Raw genomic sequence first — 25,228 nt, forward strand, 5'->3', positions numbered from 1 at the left:
TGGATGTCTGTGTTTTCTTACAATGTGACTAATAGGTTAGCAATAGGGGGCGTCTTATTGATGCCTCTCCATTACTAACATCAGGGCTTGATGTCACCTGACAAATCAAAGGTGACATCAACCCCGCCACCAACTATCACCCCACTTGCCACCGCTACAGGGCAAGTGGGAAGAGGGAGGCTAAGTGCCGGAATTGGCACATCTTAGAGATGCACCTTTTCTGGGGCGGCTGAGAGCTGTTGTTTTTTGCCTGGAGGGTCAGTATCCATGGCCCATTTCAAGGCTATTAATATCAGCCCGCAGCTGTCTGCATAGCCTTTACTGGTTATAGGGGGACCACACATCATTTTTTGGGGGGTCCCCATTTTAATAGCCAGTAAAGGCTAATTATACAGCTTTGAGCTAATATTGATAGTCTGGGAAGATCCATGACTATTACCCCCTTCCCAGGCTATAAACATCGGCCCCCAGCCATTAGCTTTCCCTCTGCTGGTTACGAAAATTGCACCAGAGCCCACACCATTTTTTTTCAGAAAAAAAATATTTTATTAATTAAATACATGTACAGTAAGCTGCACACACTAGACTAACTGTATTTGTTACAGACATCTGTATATCTACTGTTAGCGTGGCTGGTCTGATCCGAAATCTCCAGGAGTGGACCCTCTGGGCCGTGGCACCGAGGGGCCCCGGGCGAGCTGCCAGGCGGAACCGATCCTTATACAGGGACTGTTATGAGCAGGCCCAGGGGTTCGAGTACCACGGTAGCCGGTACCGAGAGGGGCGGCTCAGAATGGACTGGAGTAGGACTGTGGGACTGAAGTGTAGATGACAGAACAGAGCTGGAACACAGGAGACAGGAATGGAGTAAGACTATAGACTGGAACGTGGAGGAACTGAAGTGTAGATGAGAGGACAGAGTTGGAACACAGGAGACAGGAATAAAGGAGGACGGAAGGACTGGAGCAGGATGGAACAGGAACACCGGAGGCAGGACTGGAGTAGGACAGCAGGACTGGAGCAGGATGGAACAGGAACACCGGAGGCAGGACTGGAGCAGGATGGAACAAGGACACCGGAGGCAGGACTGGAGTAGGATGGCAAGACTGGAGCAGGATGGAGCAGGAACACCGGAGGCAGGAGACGGAGGAAACAGGAACACTGGAGCAGGACTGAGAATACTGCAGGGAACAAGAAGACAGGCTGCGAGGCTGCTGCAGGAAACACCGAGGACGGCACCGAGAGACTGCAGCGAGTACAGGAGGAAGCAGGGCCCAGTATGCAAGGTAACACAACAATCAGGCGCCTCCCTCAGCGGGAACCGGCCTGATATGGCCCCGTCTGGTCTGCCTTTGGTCCGAAGGTGCTTCCGGGTCAGGGCACAGCCGAGGCACAAGAAGCAGAAGGGAGGCACGAGCCCATCAGAGGTGACCGCCGTGGCCGTCGGGTGGTGAGAGGCTGCGTCGTGGGAGCGGAGGCCGGGTGAGTATGCAGAGCCGGTGTGGGATTGGAGGCCGGGTGAGTATGTCGGAGCGGTATAACATCTACCTATTCTATTTGTACTTACTGTATGTAATCCATCTCTTCTATCCTGTCGGCTCCTGCAGTGACTTTACAGTACACGGCAGATGAATTGCCTGCTTTTCTTCAATCTATCTAACTACATATGTAATATATATATACACACACATATATTTGTGTGTGTCACTGACATCTATATATCTCTGTATTGTATGTGTTTACATCTATTCTATCAATTCTATTCTAACCTATCAGTGAGATTTTACTGTATGCAGCACATGAATTGCCAGCTTTTCAAAGGACACTGGTGCATAAAAATCAGACAGCACTGGACTTTTTTCTTGCACCCATAGGCTTGCATTGGCGAGTCTCAGACGATTTTACACACACGCTAAATATGCCCGAGAAAATAAACAGTGATGCGAGCTGCCCCATAGATTAACACTGGGCCGAGTGCTATGCGACATTTTCTCGCATAAAACTCGCCCTTACTTGACGGTCGTGTGACGCCGGCCTAAGTGGAATAAGCTCAAAGTAGCATAGTGTGATTATATAAGAGTTGTTTTGGGGCTGCAGGTAATCATTGATTAGATTTTGAAAGAGTGAAAAGGTTTTCTTCATCTAAAGAGGAACATACCTTATTTCCAAGGTAAATATGTGGTGCCTCCCAATAATATACGGATTGTAATGTCTTCCGAGCTTCTGTATTGTTGACACTTATTTGATGAGGGCCATCAAAATGGTCTTGCTGAGGCTGAATACTTTCTGATCCATGTAAATCACTGACATGCCAACCCCTTATATCAGACAGCTGCAGCGAAAAAACAGAAGTATTAAAGAAAAGATACAAATGCTGCCACATTTCTAACAAATCATATTCTGAACGGCCTCAATGGATAAAGATCTGTTAATCAACTGGACAACTAGAGTGGGATAGGGAGAAGTCGGCCAGGGACAGCCTTGGACTAGTCTTGTCTCCTTATTCCAGATTAAGCCTGTGTGCACAAAATGCAGTTTTGTCACTTTTTTGTCACAAATCCTGAAGGAGTTCCTAATACCAGCTTTAGTGAAATATTGTAGTGAATTATGTATATGTATGGATATATGACCAGCAGTAATTAACATCTGTCCCTAGACTGCAGGTCTCACAAAGGTCACAACATATGTTATCCTGAGAAGGCAGTCTCCTGTCTCTAGTCTCTCCAGGGGGGCTTTACTGAGAACACTCAAAGTGGAAACATTTCACACCTTCTGACTCTTTGAACAGAGATGTGAAATGCAGCCTGACGCTATCTATCTATGAGAAAGATCACACAAATAGTTTTCAGAGAAAATAATGTATTCATTGGTAGAGTCGCCATGGACCAGTCACAAACCAGCAATTAGAATATTAACATGAGAGGCTGGTCTAGAAATCGGATCTCTATGTCAAATCCATAAATTAGACCTTTACACAAAGAAAGATGTTCACAGTGAGGGGCAGCTAGGCTGATGTGTTCCAGTTCATATTTCTCCCTCCCTCAGGGAAAGAATACCAGAATGCAAAGTTCGATATTTCTGTAAGTTTTCTCCCTTTTATTTTATCACTGTTTTGCATATTTGTATGTCACTTTTTATTTCCATATTTTTCATATCTTTTTATTGTAAGCACTGTACCTTTTCTGTTAAAGCTTAAAACTTTAATAAGTTGAACCTTGTATGTTCTAAAGAATCCATAGCCTTAAAGTGTTTGACCCTGATGATTGGCAGACAATAGTAATAATATTTCCAGGACTCATCACCCGTGTATTCGGTGAGTGGTGGCAGCATGTATGAAACGGAATGTGTGGTCTGTGTCGGGGTGTGATTTATGCTCCCACTGCAGCATAGAACAGAGGTTGAATGCTTGACTGAGTGAGAGGAGATAGGGTTGCACCTGCAAGGGTTAATCTAAGTCAAGTGCTGAGAAGTGGGTACGTAACAACAGCAAAGTGAATGAGAAACCTTAAGTCTCATGCACACGTTAATTATTATTTTTTACTTGCAGATTTGGAGCAGATTTAACTCTGCAGCACGCCAATTCTTTCAGCGTTTTTGCTGATTTCACCCATATTAATGAGTGGGTAAAAATTTGCAACAAAAACGCAAGTAAAAAAATGTCAAAAAGGGCATCAAAATTGGAGAGGAAGCAGTACAGTGCTGGACCCCCTTCCAATGCGACTGGCCTGCAATCTTCCAATGTGCCGCATACATATACTCAACTCACATGAAAAAAATTTAAGCCAAACATATTGCTTGGACGGCATCACAGTTATCTATTATCTAAATTAGAAAAGTAATTTAGTGTTATTCAAAAAAAGTTTATATTGAAGTCATAAAGAGGAAAATTCCCCATTGGTTTCAATAAATGGAAGAGCAAAAGACTATTCAATAGTATTTAACCATTGATCTCATTAGTAAAACTCTCCCATTGCGGGAAATTAATGTAAGCTGCTCCTATACCTGGGTAGTATGCCAAAAGAGTTCATCGCAGACACCTGAAACACCAAAGCAGAAGCATTCAGTACATCCTTCTGGGTTCTGTGCCTGTAAGTTGTAGTAACCAGCTTTACACCGATCACAGTTTTCCCCTTCCACGTGTTCCTGAAATATGAGACCAATAATAATTGATATTAATAATACTGCTCATCCTAATCTGGACAACTATGTCACGTCTCATTCATTTAAGAAAATATCTAAAAAATGTTATGTATGACAGCCATGGGCATAATAATAATAATAAATTTATTTCTATAGCGCTGACATATTCCGCAGCACTTTACATTTCAGATAGTGGTCGCAGAGTTCATCTACGGGTTCATGTGGGTGAGTGTCCGCCTACGCCAGCACTAACTTTAACTGGATGTGTGTCCTCGGACGTATATTCAGCTGAATTGTATTGCAATGCAGTGACCCACTGGGCTTGTGCACTGCAATACACGCTGCCAGCCAATCAGAGGCCAGCAGCTGACGTTGGCATGCACATGACACGGGGTGCATGGCAGTGATGTCATGCGCTCCTGATGCTTGCTAAAGTCAGATGACGGCTTCAGAAGAGGACGGGCAGGGTGAAAGTAAGTAAATCATTTAATTTTTTTCTATGCATTAAAGAACAGCAGCAGAATTGGGGACATATATACTAAGATGGGGCTCAGAATAAGGGACATAAATACCAGGAAGGGGGATATACAGTATATACCAGGATGGGGAACATACAGTATATCCAAGGATGGAGGGCATATACAGTATATACAGTGCCTACAAGTAGTATTCAACCCCCTGCAGATTTAGCAGGCTTGATAAGATGCAAATAAGTTAGAGCCTTCAAACTTCACACAAGAGCAGGATTTATTAACAGATGCATAAATCTTACAAACCAAAAAGTTATGTTGCTCATTTAAATTTTAATAAATTTTAAACATACAAGTGTGGGTCAATTATTATTCAACCCCTAGGTTTAATATTTTGTGGAATAACCCTTGTTTGCAATTACAGCTAATAATCGTCTTTTATAAGACCTGATCAGGCCGGCACAGGTCTCTGGAGTTATCTTGGCCCACTCCTCCATGCAGATCTTCTCCAAGTTATCTAGGTTCTTTGGGTGTCTCATGTGGACTTTAATCTTGAGCTCCTTCCACAAGTTTTCAATTGGGTTAAGGTCAGGAGACTGACTAGGCCACTCCAACACCTTGATTTTTTGCCTCTTGAACCAGGCCTTGGTTTTCTTGGCTGTGTGCTTTGGGTCGTTGTCTTGTTGAAAGATGAAATGACGACCCATCTTAAGATCCTTGATGGAGGAGCGGAGGTTCTTGGCCAAAATCTCCAGGTAGGCCGTGCTATCCATCTTCCCATGGATGCGGACCAGATGGCCAGGCCCCTTGGCTGAGAAACAGCCCCACAGCATGATGCAGCCACCACCATGCTTGACTGTAGGGATGGTATTCTTGGGGTCGTATGCAGTGTCATCCAGTCTCCAAACGTCACGTGTGTGGTTGGCACCAAAGATCTCGATCTTGGTCTCATCAGACCAGAGAACCTTGAACCAGTCTGTCTCAGAGTCCTCTAAGTGATCAAGAGCAAACTGTAGACAAGCCTTGACATGACGCTTTGAAAGTAAAGGTACCTTACGGGCTCGTCTGGAACGGAGACCATTGCGGTGGAGTACGTTACTTATGGTATTGACTGAAACCAATGTCCCCACTGCCATGAGATCTTCCCAGAGCTCCTTCCTTGTTGTCCTTGGGTTAGCCTTGACTCTTCGGACAAGCCTGGCCTCTGCACGGGAGGAAACTTTCAAAGGCTGTCCAGGCTGTGGAAGGCTAACAGTAGTTCCATAAGCCTTCCACTTCCGGATGATGCTTCCAACAGTGGAGACAGGTAGGCCCAACTCCTTGGAATGGGTTTTGTACCCCTTGCCAGCCTTGTGACCCTCCACGATCTTGTCTCTGATGGCCTTGGAATGCTCCTTTGTCTTTCCCATGTTGACCATGTATGAGTGCTGTTCACAAGTTTGGGGAGGGTCTTAAATAGTCAGAAAAGGCTGGAAAAAGAGATAATTAATCCAAACATGTGAAGCTCATTGTTCTTTGTGCCTGAAATACTTCTTAATACTTTAGGGGAACCAAACAGAATTCTGGTGGTTTGAGGGGTTGAATAATAAATGACCCTCTGAATAAACTTTTCACAATTTAAAAAAAAAATTAAACAAAGAAATAACATTCTTTTTTGCTGCAGTGCATTTCACACTTCCAGGCTGATCTACAGTCCAAATGTCACAATGCCAAGTTAATTCCGAATGTGTAAACCTGCTAAATCTGCAGGGGGTTGAATACTACTTGTAGGCACTGTATATATATATATATATATATATATATATATATACCAGGATGAGGCCAGGATGAGGGACATATTAAGTAGGATGGGTCCAGGATGAGAGACATAAAAGTATATACCAGGAGGGAGCCTAAGATGGGTGACATTACTCCATAATGGGAGAGGCGATGCAACTCGTATGTCCTTACGGGATGTAGAATGCTACAAGAGCCAATACATTTGACCAACATGGGGGGAGGAGGTGGCCGGTCACGTGTAAATTTTACACTGGTGCCCATCAGACGCTAGTTACGCCACTGATGACAATCAAAGGGATTTACCAAAAAAATCAACTGAGGATAGGCAGAATTTTAGAAAAAGGCATGTAGAAATCAGGAGTCTGTCATTAACACTCACCTTACAGATACACTGTTCTGCACAAGGATCATCATTCACGCTTCCTATTAGACTGCAGTTGCAGCGCACACAGTGTGGGTATCCTTTGTATCCAAACTCACACTGATCACATTTTGTGCCCGTGTATCCCTCTTTGCATTGGCACTTTCCTGGAAGAACACCTTTATAATGCAAAACACATGGATTACAGTACCATGACAGTAACTAATTCATCTATGCTGATAACTGATATTTGGTGATGCAAGTCAATAAGTCCACGGAAAAGAAAATCAGACTGCACATGGACAACATATGAGTGAGGTCCGATTTTCATGAACTGATAGAATGGAGAAGATGGAGAATTTTTTTTCCATCTTCTCATCTGAGAAAATAAGAAGCCATGTAATCATTCAATAAAGATTTTCACGGCTAGTTAACAGGGCGTATCCAAAACAAAGCAGCAGTTTTAGGCTGGAACCACACTAGAGAGGAATACGGACGACTGCTATGCGAGAAAAATATCGCATAGCACGCAGACAAATGTTAATCTATGGGGCAGCTCCCATCACCGTCTTTTTTCTCGGCCGTATTATACGTGCGAGTGTACAGTAAAATCACACTGACAGCTTACAATAGAATAGATAGAATAGAAATATACACATATTATATGTGTGTGTATATATATATATAAATATATGTATATACAGTGCCTTGCGAAAGTATTAGGCTCCCTGGAACTTTTCAACCTTTTCTCACATATCATATTTCTAACATAAAGATACCAAATGTAAATTTTTGGTGAAGAATCAACAACAAGTAGAATACAACTGTCAAGTTGAATGAAATTTATTGGTTATTTTAAATTTTTGTGGAAATTCAAAAACTGAAAAGTGGGGCGTGCAATGTTATTCAGCCTCTTAACTTTCAGTGTAGCAAACTCACTCCAGAAGTTCATTGTGGATCTCTGAATGATCCAATGTTGTCCTAAATGACTAATGATGATAAATATAATCCACCTGTGTGTAATCAAGTCTCCGTATAAATACACCTACTCTGTGATAGTCTCAGGGTTCTGTTTGAAGCACAGAGAGCATCATTAAGACCAAGGAACACAACAGGCAGGTCAGTGATACTGTTGTGGAGAAGTTTGAAGCCGGATTTGGATGCAAAAGGATTTCCAAAACTTAAAACATCCCAAGGAGCACTGTGCAAGTGATCATATTGAAACGGAAGGAGTATCATACCACTGCAAATCTACCAAGACCTGGCCATCCCTCTTAACTTTCATCTCAAACAAGGAGAAGACTGATCAGAGATGCAGCCAAGAGGCCCATGATCACTCTGGATGTACTGCAGAGATCTACAGCTGAGGTGGGACAGTCTGTCCATGGACAACAATCAGTCATACACTGCACAAATCTGGCCTTTATGGAAGAGTGGCAAGAAGAAAGCCATTTCTCAAAGATATCCATAAAAAGTGTTGTTTAAAGTTTGCAACAAGCCACCTTGGAGACACACCAAACATGTGGAAGAAGGTGCTCTGGTCAGATGAAACCAAAATCGAACTTTTTGGCAACAATGCGAAACAATATGTTTGGCGTAAAGGCAACACAGCTCAACACCCTAAACACACCATCCCCACTGTCAAACAAGGTGGTGGCAGCATCATGGTTTGGGGCTGCTTTTCTTCAGCAGGGACATGGAAGATGGTTAAAATTGATGGGAAGATGGATGGAGCCAAATACAGGACCATTCTTGAAGAAAACCTTTTGGAGTCTGCAAAAGACCTGAGACTGGGACTGAGATTTGTCTTCCAACAAGACAATGATCCCAAACATAAAGCAAAATCTACAATGGAATCGTTCCGTTCACAAATAAACATATCCAGGTGTTAGAATGGCCAAGTCAAAGTCAGACCTGAATCCAATCGAGAATCTGTGGAAAGAGCTGAAAACTGCCGCACACAAACGATCTCCATCAAACCTCACTGAGCTCGAGCTGTTTGCCAAGGAAGAATGGGCAAGAATTTCAGTCTCTCGATGTACAAAACTGAGAGAGACATACCCCAAGCGACTAACTACTGTAATCGCAGCAAAAGGTGGCGCAACAAAGTATTAAGTTAAAGGGGTCGAATAATATTGCACGCCCCACTTTTCAGTTTTTGAATTTCCACAAAAATTTAAAATAACCAATAAATTTCGTTCAACTTCACAATTGTGTTCCACTTGTTCTTGATTCTTCACCAAAAATTTACATTTGGTATCTTTATGTTTGAAGCATGATATGTGGGAAAAGGTTGAGAAGTTCCAGGGAGCCGAGTACTTTTGCAACGCACTGTATGAAGATATTGCATTACAAACCAGACATTTGCAGCTAGAATAGTCATTTACCACATTACCAATGTATAGAGTGTATTTCTGAATCATTTAATGTTAGCTTCATTGGAAAAAACTGCTTTTCTTTCAAAAATAAGGAAATTTCTAAGTGACCCTAAACTTTTGAACGGTAGTGTATTTACATTTTTTGTGCCCCACTGCCCCACTCCTGGCCCAATTCTGCGGCTCTCTGCGGAACTGGTCACGGCAGCTCTGCCACCAGTTGATATGTGGGAAAAGGTTGAAAAGTTCCAGGGAGCCGAATACTTTTGCAGCGTACTGTATATATATATATATATATATATATATATGTATATATATACTGCTCAAAAAATAAAGGGAACGCTATTCCATTTGCAACAGGCTGTCTTGGTTCCCTTTATTTTTTTGAGCAGTATGTATATATATATATATATATATATACTGTGTATATATATATGTCAGTGACACACACACATATATATATATATCTTTATATTTCATAGAGAGATAGATAGCAGAATAGCCGATAATTCATTTGTCGGCTACTGTAAAATCATTGCAGAACCCGACAGGATAGGAGACATGGTTTACATACAGTAAATCCGTGCAGAACAGTTAGATTTATATATGTCAGTGTCTAATACTGTTAGCAGGATGTGTGTGTAAAATTTGGGACCTGTATGTCTTTACTAAACATATGTATTCATGGAAAAAACTGGCATGGGCTACTGCACAATTTTCTGTGCCAGACAGGGAAAGCCAGTGACTGAGGGCAGATATTAATAGCCTAGGAAGGGACCATGGTCATTGGCCCCCGCCCTGGCTAAAAACATCTGTCCCCAGCCACCCCAGAAAAGGTACCTCTCTAAGATGCGCCAATTCTGGCACTTAGCCTCTCTCTTCCCACTGCCCTGTAGAGGTGGCATATGGGTTATTAAGGGGTTAATGTCGCCTTTGTATTATAAGGTGACATTAAGCCTGGCTTAATGGAGAGGTGTCAATAAGACACCTATCTATTACTAATCCTAAAGTTTGTAAAGGGTTAAATAAACACACACACACGCATGCAGAATAAAGTATTTTAATGAAATGAAAGAACATACAGTTTTGCCATCTTTATTCTTCTGCTAATCCAAACGATGCCCTTGATCTCCTGTAATAAATAAAAAATAAAAAACAACAATATGCCAAACCTGTTAGGCGTTTTGTGTCCCATGGCGTAATCCATGTCTGGGGGTTAAATAGTTTACAACCGAGAGTGGTGCTAATGCTATCACCCCAGCTGTAAACCACTGAAGAATGAATGAGAAACTGCTGGTGGCAGCATCAGTGATGTCAGCGCCGCCTCACAGCCTGATCCGCGGTGAACTCTTGAGCATGGGTAAGTGACAGTTCATTTCCCACACTGCTGAGTTCAATGCAGGTCAGGCTGGAAAGCTGCGCAGCATCAGTGACGTCACCGCTAGTCACTGAATTTTTCATTTTATAAAACACAACTGATTATAAGATGCACCCCCAAATTTGGTGAAGAAAAAGAGAATTTTTTTATGTTAAATGGGGGTCTGTCTTATAATGCCAATGTCCTTCTTGCAAATCATATATATGTCCCTCATCCCGGTAACTCTATAATGAAGATGGCTCATTGCCCCCTTGTGCTGGTACAGTACATTGTTCCCCTGTGCTGCTGGTACATTGGCACATTGCCCCCTTGTGCTGGCACATAGCCCCCATCATTACATCCTGGATATGGCCCCCCCGGTCAATATATGCCCCTCTGCTGGGATGCGCATGGCCCCCTCTCTCTATATGCCCCCCTGCTGGCACGCACATGATATAATAGCAAACACTTAACTCACCTTCCAATGATGGCTCCGTGCTCCCAGCAAATCGGTTGCACTTCCTGTTTCCTGGGCATCGGATCATGTGACCTGGGCCCACAGTGATGACATCACTGTGCTGATTGGATGTCAGCACAGACACAGGAAGAGCCACGAGGGAGCTGGGAGCAAGGAGCCATCTTCGGGAAGGTGCGTTAAGTGTTTGTTAATTCATCATGTGCGTGCCAGCAGGGGGCATACAGTGACAGGGGGGCCCAAGTGTGTGTCGGAGGGGGGGCATATTGTGATGGGGGCATGTGCTTGCCAGCAGAGGGGCATATAGTGACCGGGGGGCATGTGCGTGCCAGCAGGGGGCATATAGAGTGACTGGGGGAGGGGGGCATATCAATGATGGGAGGGGGGGAGTGCAGGCAAATGCAATATGCGCCACTCCCCTGACAACCAACTCGGCGCGGCTTCAGCACCGAGGTGATAGACAGCGGGTGCAGTGAATATTACATGAGGCTAATGAGCAGGAGCATGTGACCTCCCGCTGTTTCTGCAGCCAGCCTACCCCAGCCCCCTGACACCACTCCAGAGCCGCCCCCCCTCCTCTACAGCACAGCCCACAGATTCGGATTATAAGACACACCCCCGACTTTCCCCCAAAATTTGGTGGAACAAAAGTGCATTTTATAATCCGAAAAATATGTTATATATATATGTGTGTCACTGACATTATATATATATATATACTGTATACACACCTTTTCTACGAGTATATGTCATGATCCAGCGTGGATCTGACAGATTAAATGGATAAGTGAACTTTTTTTCCTTTGGCTTGGTGCCAAAGTGATGTGATTGCCCCCGGTGGCCATTAGAATTATTACACGTGGTGTCATTCATTCTAAGTTGCCCCGGTGGTGGTGAGTGGTAGTGCACTTTAGTTTCTTTGGTTTAGTGCATGTAATTATAAATCAGGTGTGAGGCTGTATAAAAGAGTTCAGGTGTGTTTGATGACTGTTGGTGATATTGTGTTCGTCATTCACAAGGAAGCCTAGGTGAAAGAAGGAGCTGAACATGAGTCCTGCGCAGCCCAGCAAGAGGGGACGAGTGGCAGCTATATGGTCTGCAGGAAGGGCTGGCATGGCGTGGTGGAGTCGCAGTTTACGGTGTCAGCAGTAGGTACTTGCATGGCTTGGTGGAGTGGCGACAATGGTGAGAGTTGCACTCAGCATGCTGGACTTGGTTGCTGAATACTGGACTCAAGCATGCTGGACTTTTTGGCAGAAGCTGGACTCATCTTTGGGACTCTGTTTACTGGGCAGCTGCAACTGGTGGTGGACTCTGCTCCAAGGCTGCACTATGGTGAAGGATCCAGTTATGGTGATGGATCCGGGTGGAGGAGAAGATGCACACAGGTGGTGGGCTCTGTTGCTAGGAGCGTACGCAACAGAGCAAAGCTAAGTGGTGTTTCCCCTGTATTGTCATTTTCCCTCATGTGTGTTTAGTGCAGTGGTGGGATTAGTTTCCGCACCAACCAATTCCCTAGTGAGGGTTTAGGTTCAGGGCGAGCTAGGGTTTTTAGGTTCCTGTGCGTCACCCAGTGCGGAACCGGCATAGGGAACGTTAGGAGTGCAGGGACACTGGCTCAGGGGAGTACAGGAGGTCTCCACTTCCCTATTCCCTATTGCAGGGCCCACCATTGTTAATGTTACCCAGGTTCCCCCTTTATTATTTAAATTCGCCTTACTGGAGGCGGGGTTTCCAGACTACTGTATGTATACTTGTAATACCTAAATTCGCCAGTTGGAGGCGGTGTATCCAGCTGCACGTCGTATTATTTAAATTCGCCCAACTGGAGGCGGTGTATCCAGGGTCACGTGTGTCATATGGGTTCGCCTTGCGGTACTCGCTGCATCCAGACACACGTGACCGTGACAGTATATATCTATTCTATTCTATTCTAACCTACTATATTCTATACTGTACGTGGCAGATCATTTGCCGGCTTTAAATCTATCTATCTATATCTATCTACAGTATATCTATCTCTATCTATATATACAGTATATATAAATGTTTTGAAGTATTAAAACGATGTGTACAGTTGTGTTTTACAATGCGATTTTAACATGAACTTTTACATAGAGAGTAGAGTTGAGCGAAATGGGTCGGTCAAATTCATAAGTCGCCGACTTTCGCTAAAGTCGGGTTTCATGAAACGAAACCCGACCATAGCATGAGGTCGGCCATGAGGTCGGCGACCAGAGAGCCATAGTCGCGTTTCAAATGATGCTTCCAGCGCCCTTTTTCAGCTAATGATGGAGGACGCACACTGTGGGCAACGCGATGACATGGGCAGCGGTCACCACCATCTTTGAGAAGGGCATGCAAGTGATTGGCTTGCTTTGTGTGGCGTCACAGGGGCTGTAAAAGGGCGTGCACGCTGACCGCCATCTTACTTCTGCCGATCTTAGCATAGGGAGAGGTTGCTGCTGCTGATTCTGAATAACGGAGAGCGTTAGGCAGGGAAGAAGAACAAAAAAAACTTCTTCTGCTGGTAGCGATTTCCACTGTACAACACAGCAGTTTGTGTGCAGTGACAGGGGAGGCTATATTTTTGTGCATCAGCTCTGTTGGTTATTAGGCTGCCTTATAAGGCTCATTGATAGCTGCATTGCTGTTTGCACACTGCTGTGCAAACTGCTTTTTTAAAAGCAAAAATACTTTTCTTCCTCTTTTCTGCACAGTTACCAAACGTTCATTTTTCCACACTTTTGTGTGCAGCAGTCTTGCTTATTAGGCTGCCTGCTGCCATACTTGGACTGAGAGCATCATTGTCAGCCTCCTAAAATCTCTAGGGAGATTCAAATTCTCCACAATCCTATATACACCTTGTACCTTGTCATACACCAGCCAATTTCAGCCTGTTAAATTGAGGTGTAATCTATAGTGGGCCTGAGATAATAGTTCAGCCTCCTAAAATCTCTAGGGAGATTCAAATTCTCCACAATCCTATATACACCTTGTACCTTGTCATACACCAGCCAAATTCAGCCTGTTAAATTGAGGTGTAATCTATAGTGGGCCTGAGATAATAGTTCAGCCTCCTAAAATCTCTAGGGAGATTGAAATTCTCCCCAATACTATATACACCTTGTACTTTGTCATACAGCTGCCTATTTCAGCCTGTTAAATTGAGATGTAATCTATAGTGGGCCAGAGATAATAGTTCAGCCTCCTAAAATCTCTAGGGAGATTCAAATTTTCCCCAATACTATATACACCTTGTACTTTGTCATACACCAGCCAATTTCAGCCTGTTAAATTGAGGCGTAATCTATAGTGGGCCTGAGATAATAGTTCAGCCTCCTAAAATCTCTAGGGAAATTCAAATTCTCCCCAATACTATATACACCTTGTACCTTGTCATGCACCAGCCAATTTCAGCCTGTTAAATTGAGGTGTAATTTATAGTGGGCCTGAGATAATTGTTCAGCCTCCTAAAATCTCTAGGGAGATTCAAATTCTCCCCAATACTATATACGCCTTGTACCTTGTTTTACAGTACCATATAGCTGGTGATATTTTGGATACATTTTCCCAAAAATGAGGAAGTATGATGGAAGAAGCCATGAATGTGGGCGGGGGTTGCCAGCTGGTACTGATGGTGGTGCATCTGCTGGTAGTGGCAAAAGCACAATAGCACCTAAGACAGGAGGTGTTGAGCCTGCATCATTGTCTGCCTCCACAAGGCCTCGAAGGCTCCCTTTTCTGGGAGTAGGTAAACCGCTTTTAAAGCCGGAGCTTCAGGAACAAGTTTTGGCTTACTTTGCTGACACAGCCTCCAGCTCTATCAACTCCTCTTCTGAAGTTTCAAAAAATAAAAGCACTGAGTCGTCAGTGGAGGCTCCTGGTCAGGAACAACACCTTTCCTTGTGTCCTTCACCCCTACCAAAAGTGAAGGATGCGGCAGGCCACACTACAGATTACTCCATGGAGCTCTTTTCACATACCATGCCTGGGTTATCAAGTCAAATCGTGAATTCCCCAGTCCAAGATGAATCTGACATGGAGTGCACTGATACACAGCCACTGCTAGATTTTTCTGCTGGTACATTCACTCAGAGCACTACATTGTCCTCGCAGTGTACTGAGCCAGAATCTGACCCTGATGAAACTCAGGTGTCCCTTCCCGCATACTATACCACCTTACACGGTGACACAGAGGAAGGTGCACATAAAATTGAAGAGGAGGTGATGGATGACCCATTTGTTGACCCAGATTGGCATCCATTGGGGGAAGAGGGTACCGCTGCCAATAGCTCAGAAGAGGAGGAGGAGGATCCGCAGCAGGCATCGACATCGCAACAGCTGTTATCTGGCAGGCCCGTAGAAGTCCAAAAACGGGTTACAAAAACCAAAAGAGTTGCAGGACAGCTTGGCCAGACGGTCAAATTAGAACAGCGTGCAAGGCCTCAAAATGTCTTCTATAGTAGGAAGAGTGCAGTGTGGCACTTTTTTGAACAAAATCCTAATGATCAGGCAAAGGTTATCTGTAAGAAGTGCGCAAAGACCTTTAGCCGAGGGAAAAATCTGAGAAATTTGAATACCAGTTGCATGCTTAGACATTTAACCACCATGCACTTGCAATCATGGACGGACTACCAAACCTCACGTACCACATGTGCACCTGCTCCGAATGAAGGTAGTCAGCAACACTACATCGCTTCCCCCACTGTAAGCCCACCGGTTAGCACACCACCAGCAGCAAATGTGGAGGTGTCGTCGCAAGGCTAAAGCAGTCAGGGAATCACAATGTTATTGCTATGAAAGACTAGGCCATCAGCAAGACCACCAACACCATCACCATCACCAACCCTCTCTCAGTCTGCCATGTCCACCGCTAGTTCCACCATATGCAGCTCTCAAGTCCAGCTCACCCTACCAGAGACTCTGAGCAGGACAAGAAAGTATTCATCCTCTCATCCATGTACACTGTGTTTGAACGCCCACATTGCCAAACTAATCTCGTTAGAGATGATGTCCTACCAGTTGGTTGAAAGCAAAGCTTTCCACAAGCTCATGGCCTACGCAGTACCACGCTATGACCTACCCAGTTGGCACTTCTTTTCTCGAAAAGCCATCCCAGCCCTCCACCTGCATGTGAAAGACCGCATTGTCCATGCACTCAAGCAATCAGTGAGTGGAAAGGTGCATCTCACAACAGATGCATGGTCCAGTAGGCATGGCCAGGGCCGTTATGTGTCCATCACTGCGCACTGGGTTAATGTGGTGGATGCAGGGTCCACAGGGGACAGCGGCGGTGGGACAGTGCTGCCTAGACCACGGTATAGGAAACAGTTGGCTGTAGGCATTCGACCCTCTTCCTCCTCCTCCTCCAGAAGCGAAAGCTCATCCACAGAGCGCAGTCGCACGAGCACTCCATCCGCAGCTGCCAGTGTTGCACACAAGGTGTCCCACTATCGAACAGCTAGTGGTAAGCGTCAGCAGGCTGTGTTGAAGATGATGTGTTTGGGCGACCACAGACACACTGTGGAGGTACTGGTCGACTACTTGCAGCGACAATCTGAGTCATGGCTGGGCGGTCTACATCTTGAGGCAGGCAAGGTATTTTGTGATAACGGCCGGAATTTTTGTGGCAGCCATAGCCCTTTCAAAACTCAGACACATACCTTGCCTGGCTCACACCTTGAACCTGGTGGTGCAGTGCTTCCTCAATAATTATCCGTAGTTAACAGCCCTGCTCCATAAGGTGCGAAGACTGTGCTCGCACATCCGCCGGTCGCCCGTACACTCCAGTTGTATGCAGAAGCTGCAGCGATTGCTCCACCTTCCCAAGCACCGCCTAATTATCGACGTTGCAACAAGGTGGAACTCCACCCTGCACATGGTTGAGAGGCTGTGCAAACAGAGGCAGGCTGTAATGCATTTGTGGGAGGATACACGGGCAGGCAGTTTGCAGGCAGACATGGAGTTGTCTGGTGTGCAGTGGTCGAAGCTGAAAGACCTCTGTAAAGTCCTTCAGTGTTTTGAGGAATGCACACGGCTGGTAAGCGCAGATGATGCCATCATAAGCATGAGCATCCCACTTATGCGTCTGTTCATGCAAACTTTGACGCACATTAAGGAGCAGGCGTCTGCAGCTGAGGAGGAAGAGGAAGAGTAGGAGGGAAGCCTTGATGACAGTCAGCCATTGTCTGGTCAGGGAACTGTCCTGGATGAGGTGGAGGAAGAAGAGGAAGAGGAGGAGGAGGAGGAGGATGATGGGGATGATAATTTAGGGGAGGAGGATGCTTCTCAGGGGGCAAGAGAAAATGTTAGCATGGCAAGGTCAGGTACAGGGTTTGTGAGTGACAGGAAGGATGTGGATTTGCCAGAAAGTGCTCCTCCACCCAGCACTCGCAGTGCATCATTGACACCTGGAACATTGGCCCACATGTGTGATTATGCCTTGCAGATCCTAAAAAGGGACCCCCGCATTGCCAAAATGATGAACCATGACGACTACTGGTTGGCCAGCATCCTGGATCCACGCTATAAAGGCAAATTCCAAAACATCATGCAACAGGAGAACCTAGACCTAATATTGGCTAACAAACAAGCAACTCTGGTAAACCGTTTGTTTGAGGCATTCCCAGCACACAGCAGCGGTGATGGTTCTCACACGAGCCGTAGGGGGCAACATGGAAGAGGTGTTCGTGGTGCACACATCCGAAGTAGCGTTGGAGACAGGGGTTTCATGACCATGTTGTGGACTGATTCTTCAAGTACCACTCACACGACTGGTAATACAGCATCGATTGAAAGTGAAAGGCGACAGTAGTTAACAACTATGGTTACAAACTACTTCTCCTCCCATATCGATGTTCTCCCTCACAGGTCATTCCCCTTTGACTATTGGGCCTGTAAACTGGACACCTGGCCTGAATTGGCACAATATGCCTTACAGGAGCTCACTTGCCCTGCTGCTAGTGTGCTATCCGAAAGTCTTCAGTGCTGCTAGATCAATCCTGACAGAAAAAAGAACCCATCTGTTGACCCAAAATGTTGATGATCTAACCTTCATTAAAATGAACCATGCATGGGTTTCAAAGGATTTTGTCCCACCTTCCCCTGCTGACACATAGATTGCCAGAAAAATGGCTCGTTTTTGCCCTCCTCTTCCTCGGACTTCTCCAATTCCTCCATTTGCAGCTGCTGAATATCCATCATCAACATATGCCATTTTTTCAACCTCCCTAACTGGGCTGCCTCCCCCCCCAGGGCCGGGGTCACCACCTGGCACACACACCCATACGAGTGCCGTTGCCCTGGACAGGTGGGTGGGCCCACTCTTGGGCGACGGCACTGGCACAGGGTCCCTCATAGTACAATCAAGTGTCTCTGACGGTGGGGGTGCACACCTGCCGTCAGACACACCGGTGTACTATGAGGGGCCCTGTGCCAGTACCGTCGCTAACGAGTGGGCACCCCTGCTTGCTCATGATCACAGCACTTGCAAAGTTGAAATACTTACCTCTCCCTGCTCCACCACCGTGACGTCTTCCACGTTTCCTGACAGTGACAGTCTGGTCAGAGAGCGCGATGACATCACGTCTGTACGCCCTCTGCCTAAACAGTCCAAGTGCAGAGAGATGGAAGATGGGGACGACGAGGAGTCCAGAGAACAGGGATTCCCTAGCGAGGAGACTTATTTAATTGTTTTAAAGGTTGGGAGCAATTTTTGGGGAGCACTATACTCTGGAGAATGATATATGGGGCCCACCATACATTGGAGCATTCCAAAGGTGGACATCAGTCACTGGAGCAGCATTTACAGGGCCCATTATACACTGGAGCATTAGAAATGGGGCCCATCACAATAGGATGAAGCACATAGCTTGGAGAATTTAACCATCTCTTTAACATGTAATATTCAGTGCAGCGTTGCACCATCTGTCATACTAGAAGTGGCTTTTTTACGGTAATTATTTCCCATGACATTAAGACGTTCCCACTGATGATTGCCATTAAAATATTTCTGAACCTTTATATATTCTCTAAGAAGACAAAGATAAATTGTTAGTACAGTCAACATAAGGACTACACATGACACATTAAGACAAATGACAATCAATGAAATATGACCAAGTCTATTTCATTGCAGCACAAGAACATATAAAAAAAATGGGCATATAGTAATATCATACCTGATTTGGCATGCTTATCATCAACCACACAGTTAGGACTAACTGATCCAAATGGATCACACTCGCAAGGATGGCAAGGATGATCTGCGTAAGGTGACACCTGTTGGGGCAAAGTGGCAACCGTAAAAAAGGCGTTGAAGTCTTGTTGCCAACGAGAAGGGCATCACATTCTTTGAAGTATAGCTCTTTTGACATGGTATTCTGATGATCATTTATATAATTGCTTTACTTAATCTTATTGGGTTAGCTGCCTACATATTTCCCTTTCTCCCTTTTCATTATAATTCAAAGGACCCTCTATTAAATTGTAGGTCATTGGATGGCATTGAATATCATGTCTGTGGAAACAGCGTTGCACTAGAGGTCCAGTGCCTGGAGTGGCGCATCACAAGGGAGGGGAGCGCCAACTTTTATTAATAAAATTATTATGATTTTTTTTCTTCATGACCCATTTCCTGCCCCTGGACTTCCAAATAAAATTAATGTCTGTCTGGAAGTGGTGAATGCACAGACCGCACGGAAGAAGGAGGGAGGGAAACAAAAAAAAATACTCCTTTTTCTTTTCCGTTGGCAAGACATCTCTGATTCGTAGATTCTGCATGTTGCTCCTCCAATCAGAACAAACAGCAAACGCTAATAGGAAAAGCTTAACCAATCACCGTACATGAGCTCTTCTTATCACAGACCCCGACTCTCTGCTGAGACAACTTTTGGTATCAGAAATCAACTGTAGATCCATATGACAATATGAGATGTACTGGAGCCAGAGGTGATGATTACTATATTCTCAACTTGAATCAAGGTTGGAGTAAAGGGGGTGTGTAGGCTACAGCCGTCACACACAACCCTCAGAAATGTGAGTGGGAGATATTAGACTTTTGAAGGAGGGAGTGGAGGGCACAGGCTGTCATGCAAAATCCTTGGGGGATGTACACATTTATATGGGACTGTTTACAACATTTATGGCATTATTTGATTTTGGGAACTTTGTGGGCCACTAACTGTAGAGGTCACTATTCACGCATAAATTTATATAATGCACTTAGGGGGCAACACTATATTTTGGGGCAATTAGCTATAGGATAACTTAAAGAGTAATCATCATTTTATTTTTCATAAATCAATAGTACATGTGAAAATAAGAAACTTTTTAATATATTTTATTAGAGAAATCTGTTTTTTTTTTCACCTTAAGTAATCATTCACTCTCAAAATTCATGAGTAAAATGTGTCTACAGTGAATCAGGTGTTTCACTTAGATAGAAGATGATGGCTAGTGTTTATAAAGTTCTATGGATAACTGTTGTTTCAAGAGAACTTGACGCAGAATGTTTGCACTGGCCTCTGCTCCCGCCATAGAGTTTTAGAAGCATGAACTGTCATTTCCTATCCCAGATTTTTGAAAATCTGTCTTCACTGAAGACAGATTTTATGCATTTTAGCAATGAATAGAGAATAAAAGATCAATCCAGGAAAAGAAAGAAGCAAATGTATCTAATAAGATATATTACAAAGTTGATAATTTTCATTTGTACCATTGATTAATTAAATAAAAAATAAAACAATGTTTATTCTTCAAAGGAAAGCCAAATTCTTGTTAAAATGGAGCTCCATTCATTGACTATTGGACTGCTGAAGATAAAAGAGCCCTGTACTCATCTATCACAGGCAGTCCTATAGACAGTGAATAGGGTCAGGGTGGCACATTCATGGGTAGCACTTTATTCTAATGGGACATTGATGGGAGTCAGAGCAGATAGACCCCAATGATCTGCAAGTTATCATCTATCATGTGGCTAGGCGATCGATCGCTATATATACAGTGGTTTTATTATGCATCACTTCTATGGCGATATTTATTATTGGGTTTACGGTGTGCTTATAGTTGTGTGCACTATATTCAGAAGTACTGTATGTGCCATTTATTTAGGGGACATGGAGTGTATTGCACTATTTTTTGAGGGTACTGTAGTTATTTTTATACGGCAGTGTGGGCATCATGGCAGTGTGGGCCAAAAAGAGAAGGTAAGAAACATGAACAACTCCAATCAGAGAAGATATTACCAGTTCCTGAGTCTAATTGTTGATTAGTTTGCTATGTAACCTGAGAAGAGCACGAGGTAGGGCCTGAGACAATGATTCCAGTATTCTAGTGATATGCTAGTTATTAGGCTGTGTGCTGTCATTTCTATACAATTAGTGTTTTATCACCAGGAGATTATCACTGCTCGGACCACAGTGCATGTGAGCCCTGGTCTTACCACGCCCCCTCCTGTGATAAGTAGCTTACTGTCAAAAGACAATGTACATAGAGATCCTGGTGTGGGTGGGGTTAGTTTCCTGTGCTCTGCTACATGTAAAAACTTTGATTATGTCACAACTGCTACATACAGTAAATTAAGCGATACATCACTGGAATCAGGGTCTATTTTGTTACATTATGCTGCTCTCAGGTGAGGTAGCAAAAACCTGCTGACAGATTCCATTTAAAGTTACTCGGGTCACATCCTTGTAGGTGGTTGATCAGTACAAGAGGTGAACCACTTGACCATATTTTATGCTTTTATGCACAGTGTTGGCCAAATCATATAACATGTGCATTTAAAGTATATGCAGGTGACCTAATAACAAGGCCAGACATTGTGTGTGCTGTGATCTTACCTCGCGTGGCCTAAAGTAGCCTTCAACACAAGTTTCACAATTGATCCCGGCTGTAAACTGAGTGCAGTTCACACAAACTCCTCCTCCGATATATTGGTCATGAACGTTCAAGCTCATATTGCGATCAGCCACGGTCTGGTCATAGTAACAATCTTCTGCTTTATTATGGCAGTTGCACTCTGTACAAAATAGCAAAATCTAACGTAAGTATATACATCACTACTGTATCTCCAATGAAGCCAGTGTTCATAAGGACCAAACTCTGTGACGACAGAGGAGAAACGCAACTTACTCTCGCATTGATTGCCAATGGAAATTGTGCCAGGTCGCCAAGGATTCTGGTGGTAACCAGGGCAACACTCGTTACAGCTCTCCCCACAAGTGTTACGTTCACACTGACACTGGAGTTTCTGCATGAAAAAAAAAGGAATTAAAAATGAAGCCTCTTTAACATACTGACCCACATTCCACACACGGTTAATGAAATCTAGTTTTTGTTAGCCAAGTTCTATTGAGATTGAAATAACGTTCTCATGTCACCGGGGAAGGAATGTAATGTGACAGGCGCGACACGCAACGCCATCATGTCAGGTCCACAATACTGCCATACACTGTGCACTATATACAGCTGTGGCCAAAAGTATTGACACTCCTGCAATTTTGTCAGATAATACTCAGTTTCTTCCTGAAAATGATTGCAAACACAAATTCTTTGGTATTATTATCTTCATTTAATTTGTCTTAAATGAAAAAACACAAAAGAGAATGTAGCAAATAGCAAAACATTGATCATTTCACACAAAACTCCAAAAATGGGCCAGACAAAAGTATTGGCACTCTCAGCCTAATACTTGGTTGCACAACCTTTAGCCAAAATAACTGCGACCAACCGCTTCCGGTAACCATCAATGAGTTTCTTACAATGCTCTGCTGGAATTTTAGACCATTCTTCTTTGGCAACCTGCTCCAGGTCCCTGATATTTGAAGGGTGCCTTCTCCAAACTGCCATTTTTAGATCTCTCCACAGGTGTTCTATGGGATTCAGGTCTGGACTCATTGCTGGCCACCTTAGAAGTCTCCAGTGCTTTCTCTCAAACCATTTTCTAGTGCTTTTTGAAGTGTGTTTTGGATTATTGTCCTGCTGAAAGACCCATGACCTCTGAGGGAGACCCAGCTTTCTCACACTGGGCCCTACTTTATGCTGCAAAATTTGTTGGTAGTCTTCAGACATCATAATGCCATGCACACGGTCAAGCAGTCCAGTGCCAGAGGCAGCAAAGCAACCCCAAAACATCAGGGAACCTCCGCCATGTTTGACTGTAGGGACCATGTTCTTTTCTTTGAATGCCTCTTTTTTTCTCCTGTAAACTCTATGTTGATGCCTTTGCCCAAAAAGCTCTACTTTTGTCTCATCTGACCAGAGAACATTCTTCCAAAACGTTTTAGGCTTTTTCAGGTAAGTTTTGGCAAACTCCAGCCTGGCTTTTTTATGTCTCGTGGTAAGAAGTGGGGTCTTCCTGGGTCTCCTACCATACAGTCCTTTTTCATTCAGACGCCGACGGATAGTACGGGTTGACACTGTTGTACCCTCGGACTGCAGGGCAGCTTGAACTTGTTTGGATGTTAATCAAGGTTCTCTATCCAACATCTGCACAATCTTGCGTTGAAATCTCTTGTCAATATTTCTTTTCCGTCCACATCTAGGGAGGTTAGCCACAGTGCCATGGGCTTTAAACTTCTTGATGACACTGCGCACGGTAGACACAGGAACATTCAGGTCTTTGGAGATAGACTTCTAGCCTTGAGATTGCTCATGCTTCCTCACAATTTGGTTTCTCAAGTCCTCAGACAGGTCTTTGGTCTTCTTTCTTTTCTCCATGCTCAATGTGGTACACACAAGGACACAGGACAGAGTTTAAGTCAACTTTAATCCATGTCAACTGGCTGCAAGTGTGATTTAGTTATTGCCAACACCTGTTAGGTGCCACAGGTAAGTTACAGGTGCTGTTAATTACACAAATTAGAGAAGCATCACATGATTTTTCGAACAGTGCCAATACTTTTGTCCACCCTCTTTTTTATGTTTGGTGTGGAATTATATCCAATTTGGCTTTAGGACAATTCTTTTTGTGTTTTTCATTTAAGACAAATTAAATGAAGATAATAATACCAAAGAATTTGTGTTTGCAATCATTTTCAGGAAGAAACTGAGTATTATCTGACAGAATTGCAGGGTTGTCAATACTTTTGGCCACATCTGTATACATATAAACATTTATGTATATATATATATTTTTTTTTATATTGGGCCTTAATAATAAGTCATCAATATTAAGATAGTGGAAAACCTCTTTAAAATGAATATTATAAATATACTAGCTGAAGAGCCTGGCGTTGCCTGGGCATAGTAACCAACTGTGGTTAGTTATAACAAATTATAATGATTAAATTGCACATAAAAACCGTGCATCTAATCCTATCCTGAGTGACACTGACTGCTGAGCCGTGTATCTAATCCTGTTCTGTGAGATACTGTCTGTTGAGCCGTGTATCTAATACTATTCTGTGTGATACTGTCTGCTGAGCCGTGTATCTAATACTATTCTGTGTGATACTGTGTGCTGACTTGCGTATCTAATTCTATCCTGTGTGATACTGACTGCTGAGCCGTGTATCTATTCCTATCCTGTGTGATACTGACTGCTGAGCTGTGTATCTAATCCTATCCTGTGTGATACTGACTGCTGAGCTGTGTATCTAATCTTATCTTGTGTGATACTGACTGCTGAGCCGTGTATCTATTCCTATCCTGTGTGATACTGACTGCTGAGCTGTGTATCTAATCCTATCCTGTGTGATACTGACTGCTGAGCTGTGTATCTAATCCTATCCTGTGTGATACTGACTGCTGAGCTGTGTAACTAATCCTCTCCTGTGTGATAATAACTGCTGAGCTGTGTATCTAATCCTATCCTGTGTGATACTGACTGCTGAGCTGTGTATCTAATCTTATCCTGTGTGATACTGACTGCTGAGCCGTGTATCTATTCCTATCCTGTGTGATACTGACTGCTGAGCTGTGTATCTAATCCTATCCTGTGTGATACTGACTGCTGAGCTGTGTATCTATTCCTATCCTGTGTGATACTGACTGCTGAGCTGTGTAACTAATCCTCTCCTGTGTGATAATAACTGCTGAGCTGTGTATCTAATCCTATCCTGTGTGATACTGACTGCTGAGCTGTGTATCTATTCCTATCCTGTGTGATACTGACTGCTGAGCTGTGTAACTAATCCTCTCCTGTGTGATAACTGCTGAGCTGTGTATCTAATCCGATCTTGTGTGATACTGACTGCTGAGCCGTGTATCTAATCCTATCCTGTGTGATACTGGACTCCCCCTGCAGTCTGTGTCAGAGGGTGGTCT

At 43.9% G+C, this 25,228-nt stretch overlaps 1 protein-coding gene across 1 annotated transcript in view; it reads right to left on the minus strand.

Moving 5' to 3' along the window:
* The window catches only part of LAMA1 (laminin subunit alpha 1), a 291,968-nt gene that overhangs the window by 154,421 nt on the left and 112,319 nt on the right, over positions 1–25,228 (minus strand). Inside the window, exons 7-12 of the mRNA XM_073550937.1 lie at positions 22,094–22,211; positions 21,802–21,980; positions 19,141–19,240; positions 6,769–6,929; positions 4,003–4,143; positions 2,159–2,332 (exon numbers count right to left, since the gene is read on the minus strand). Coding sequence (XP_073407038.1) covers positions 2,159–2,332; positions 4,003–4,143; positions 6,769–6,929; positions 19,141–19,240; positions 21,802–21,980; positions 22,094–22,211 — 873 coding nt within the window. The remainder of the gene's footprint in view (positions 1–2,158; positions 2,333–4,002; positions 4,144–6,768; positions 6,930–19,140; positions 19,241–21,801; positions 21,981–22,093; positions 22,212–25,228) is intronic.

This window comes from Dendrobates tinctorius, unplaced genomic scaffold (genome assembly GCF_039654945.1).
Source record: "Dendrobates tinctorius isolate UK_male_01 unplaced genomic scaffold, ASM3965494v1 ptg000171l, whole genome shotgun sequence".
Classification (NCBI taxonomy): Eukaryota; Metazoa; Chordata; class Amphibia; order Anura; family Dendrobatidae; genus Dendrobates; species Dendrobates tinctorius.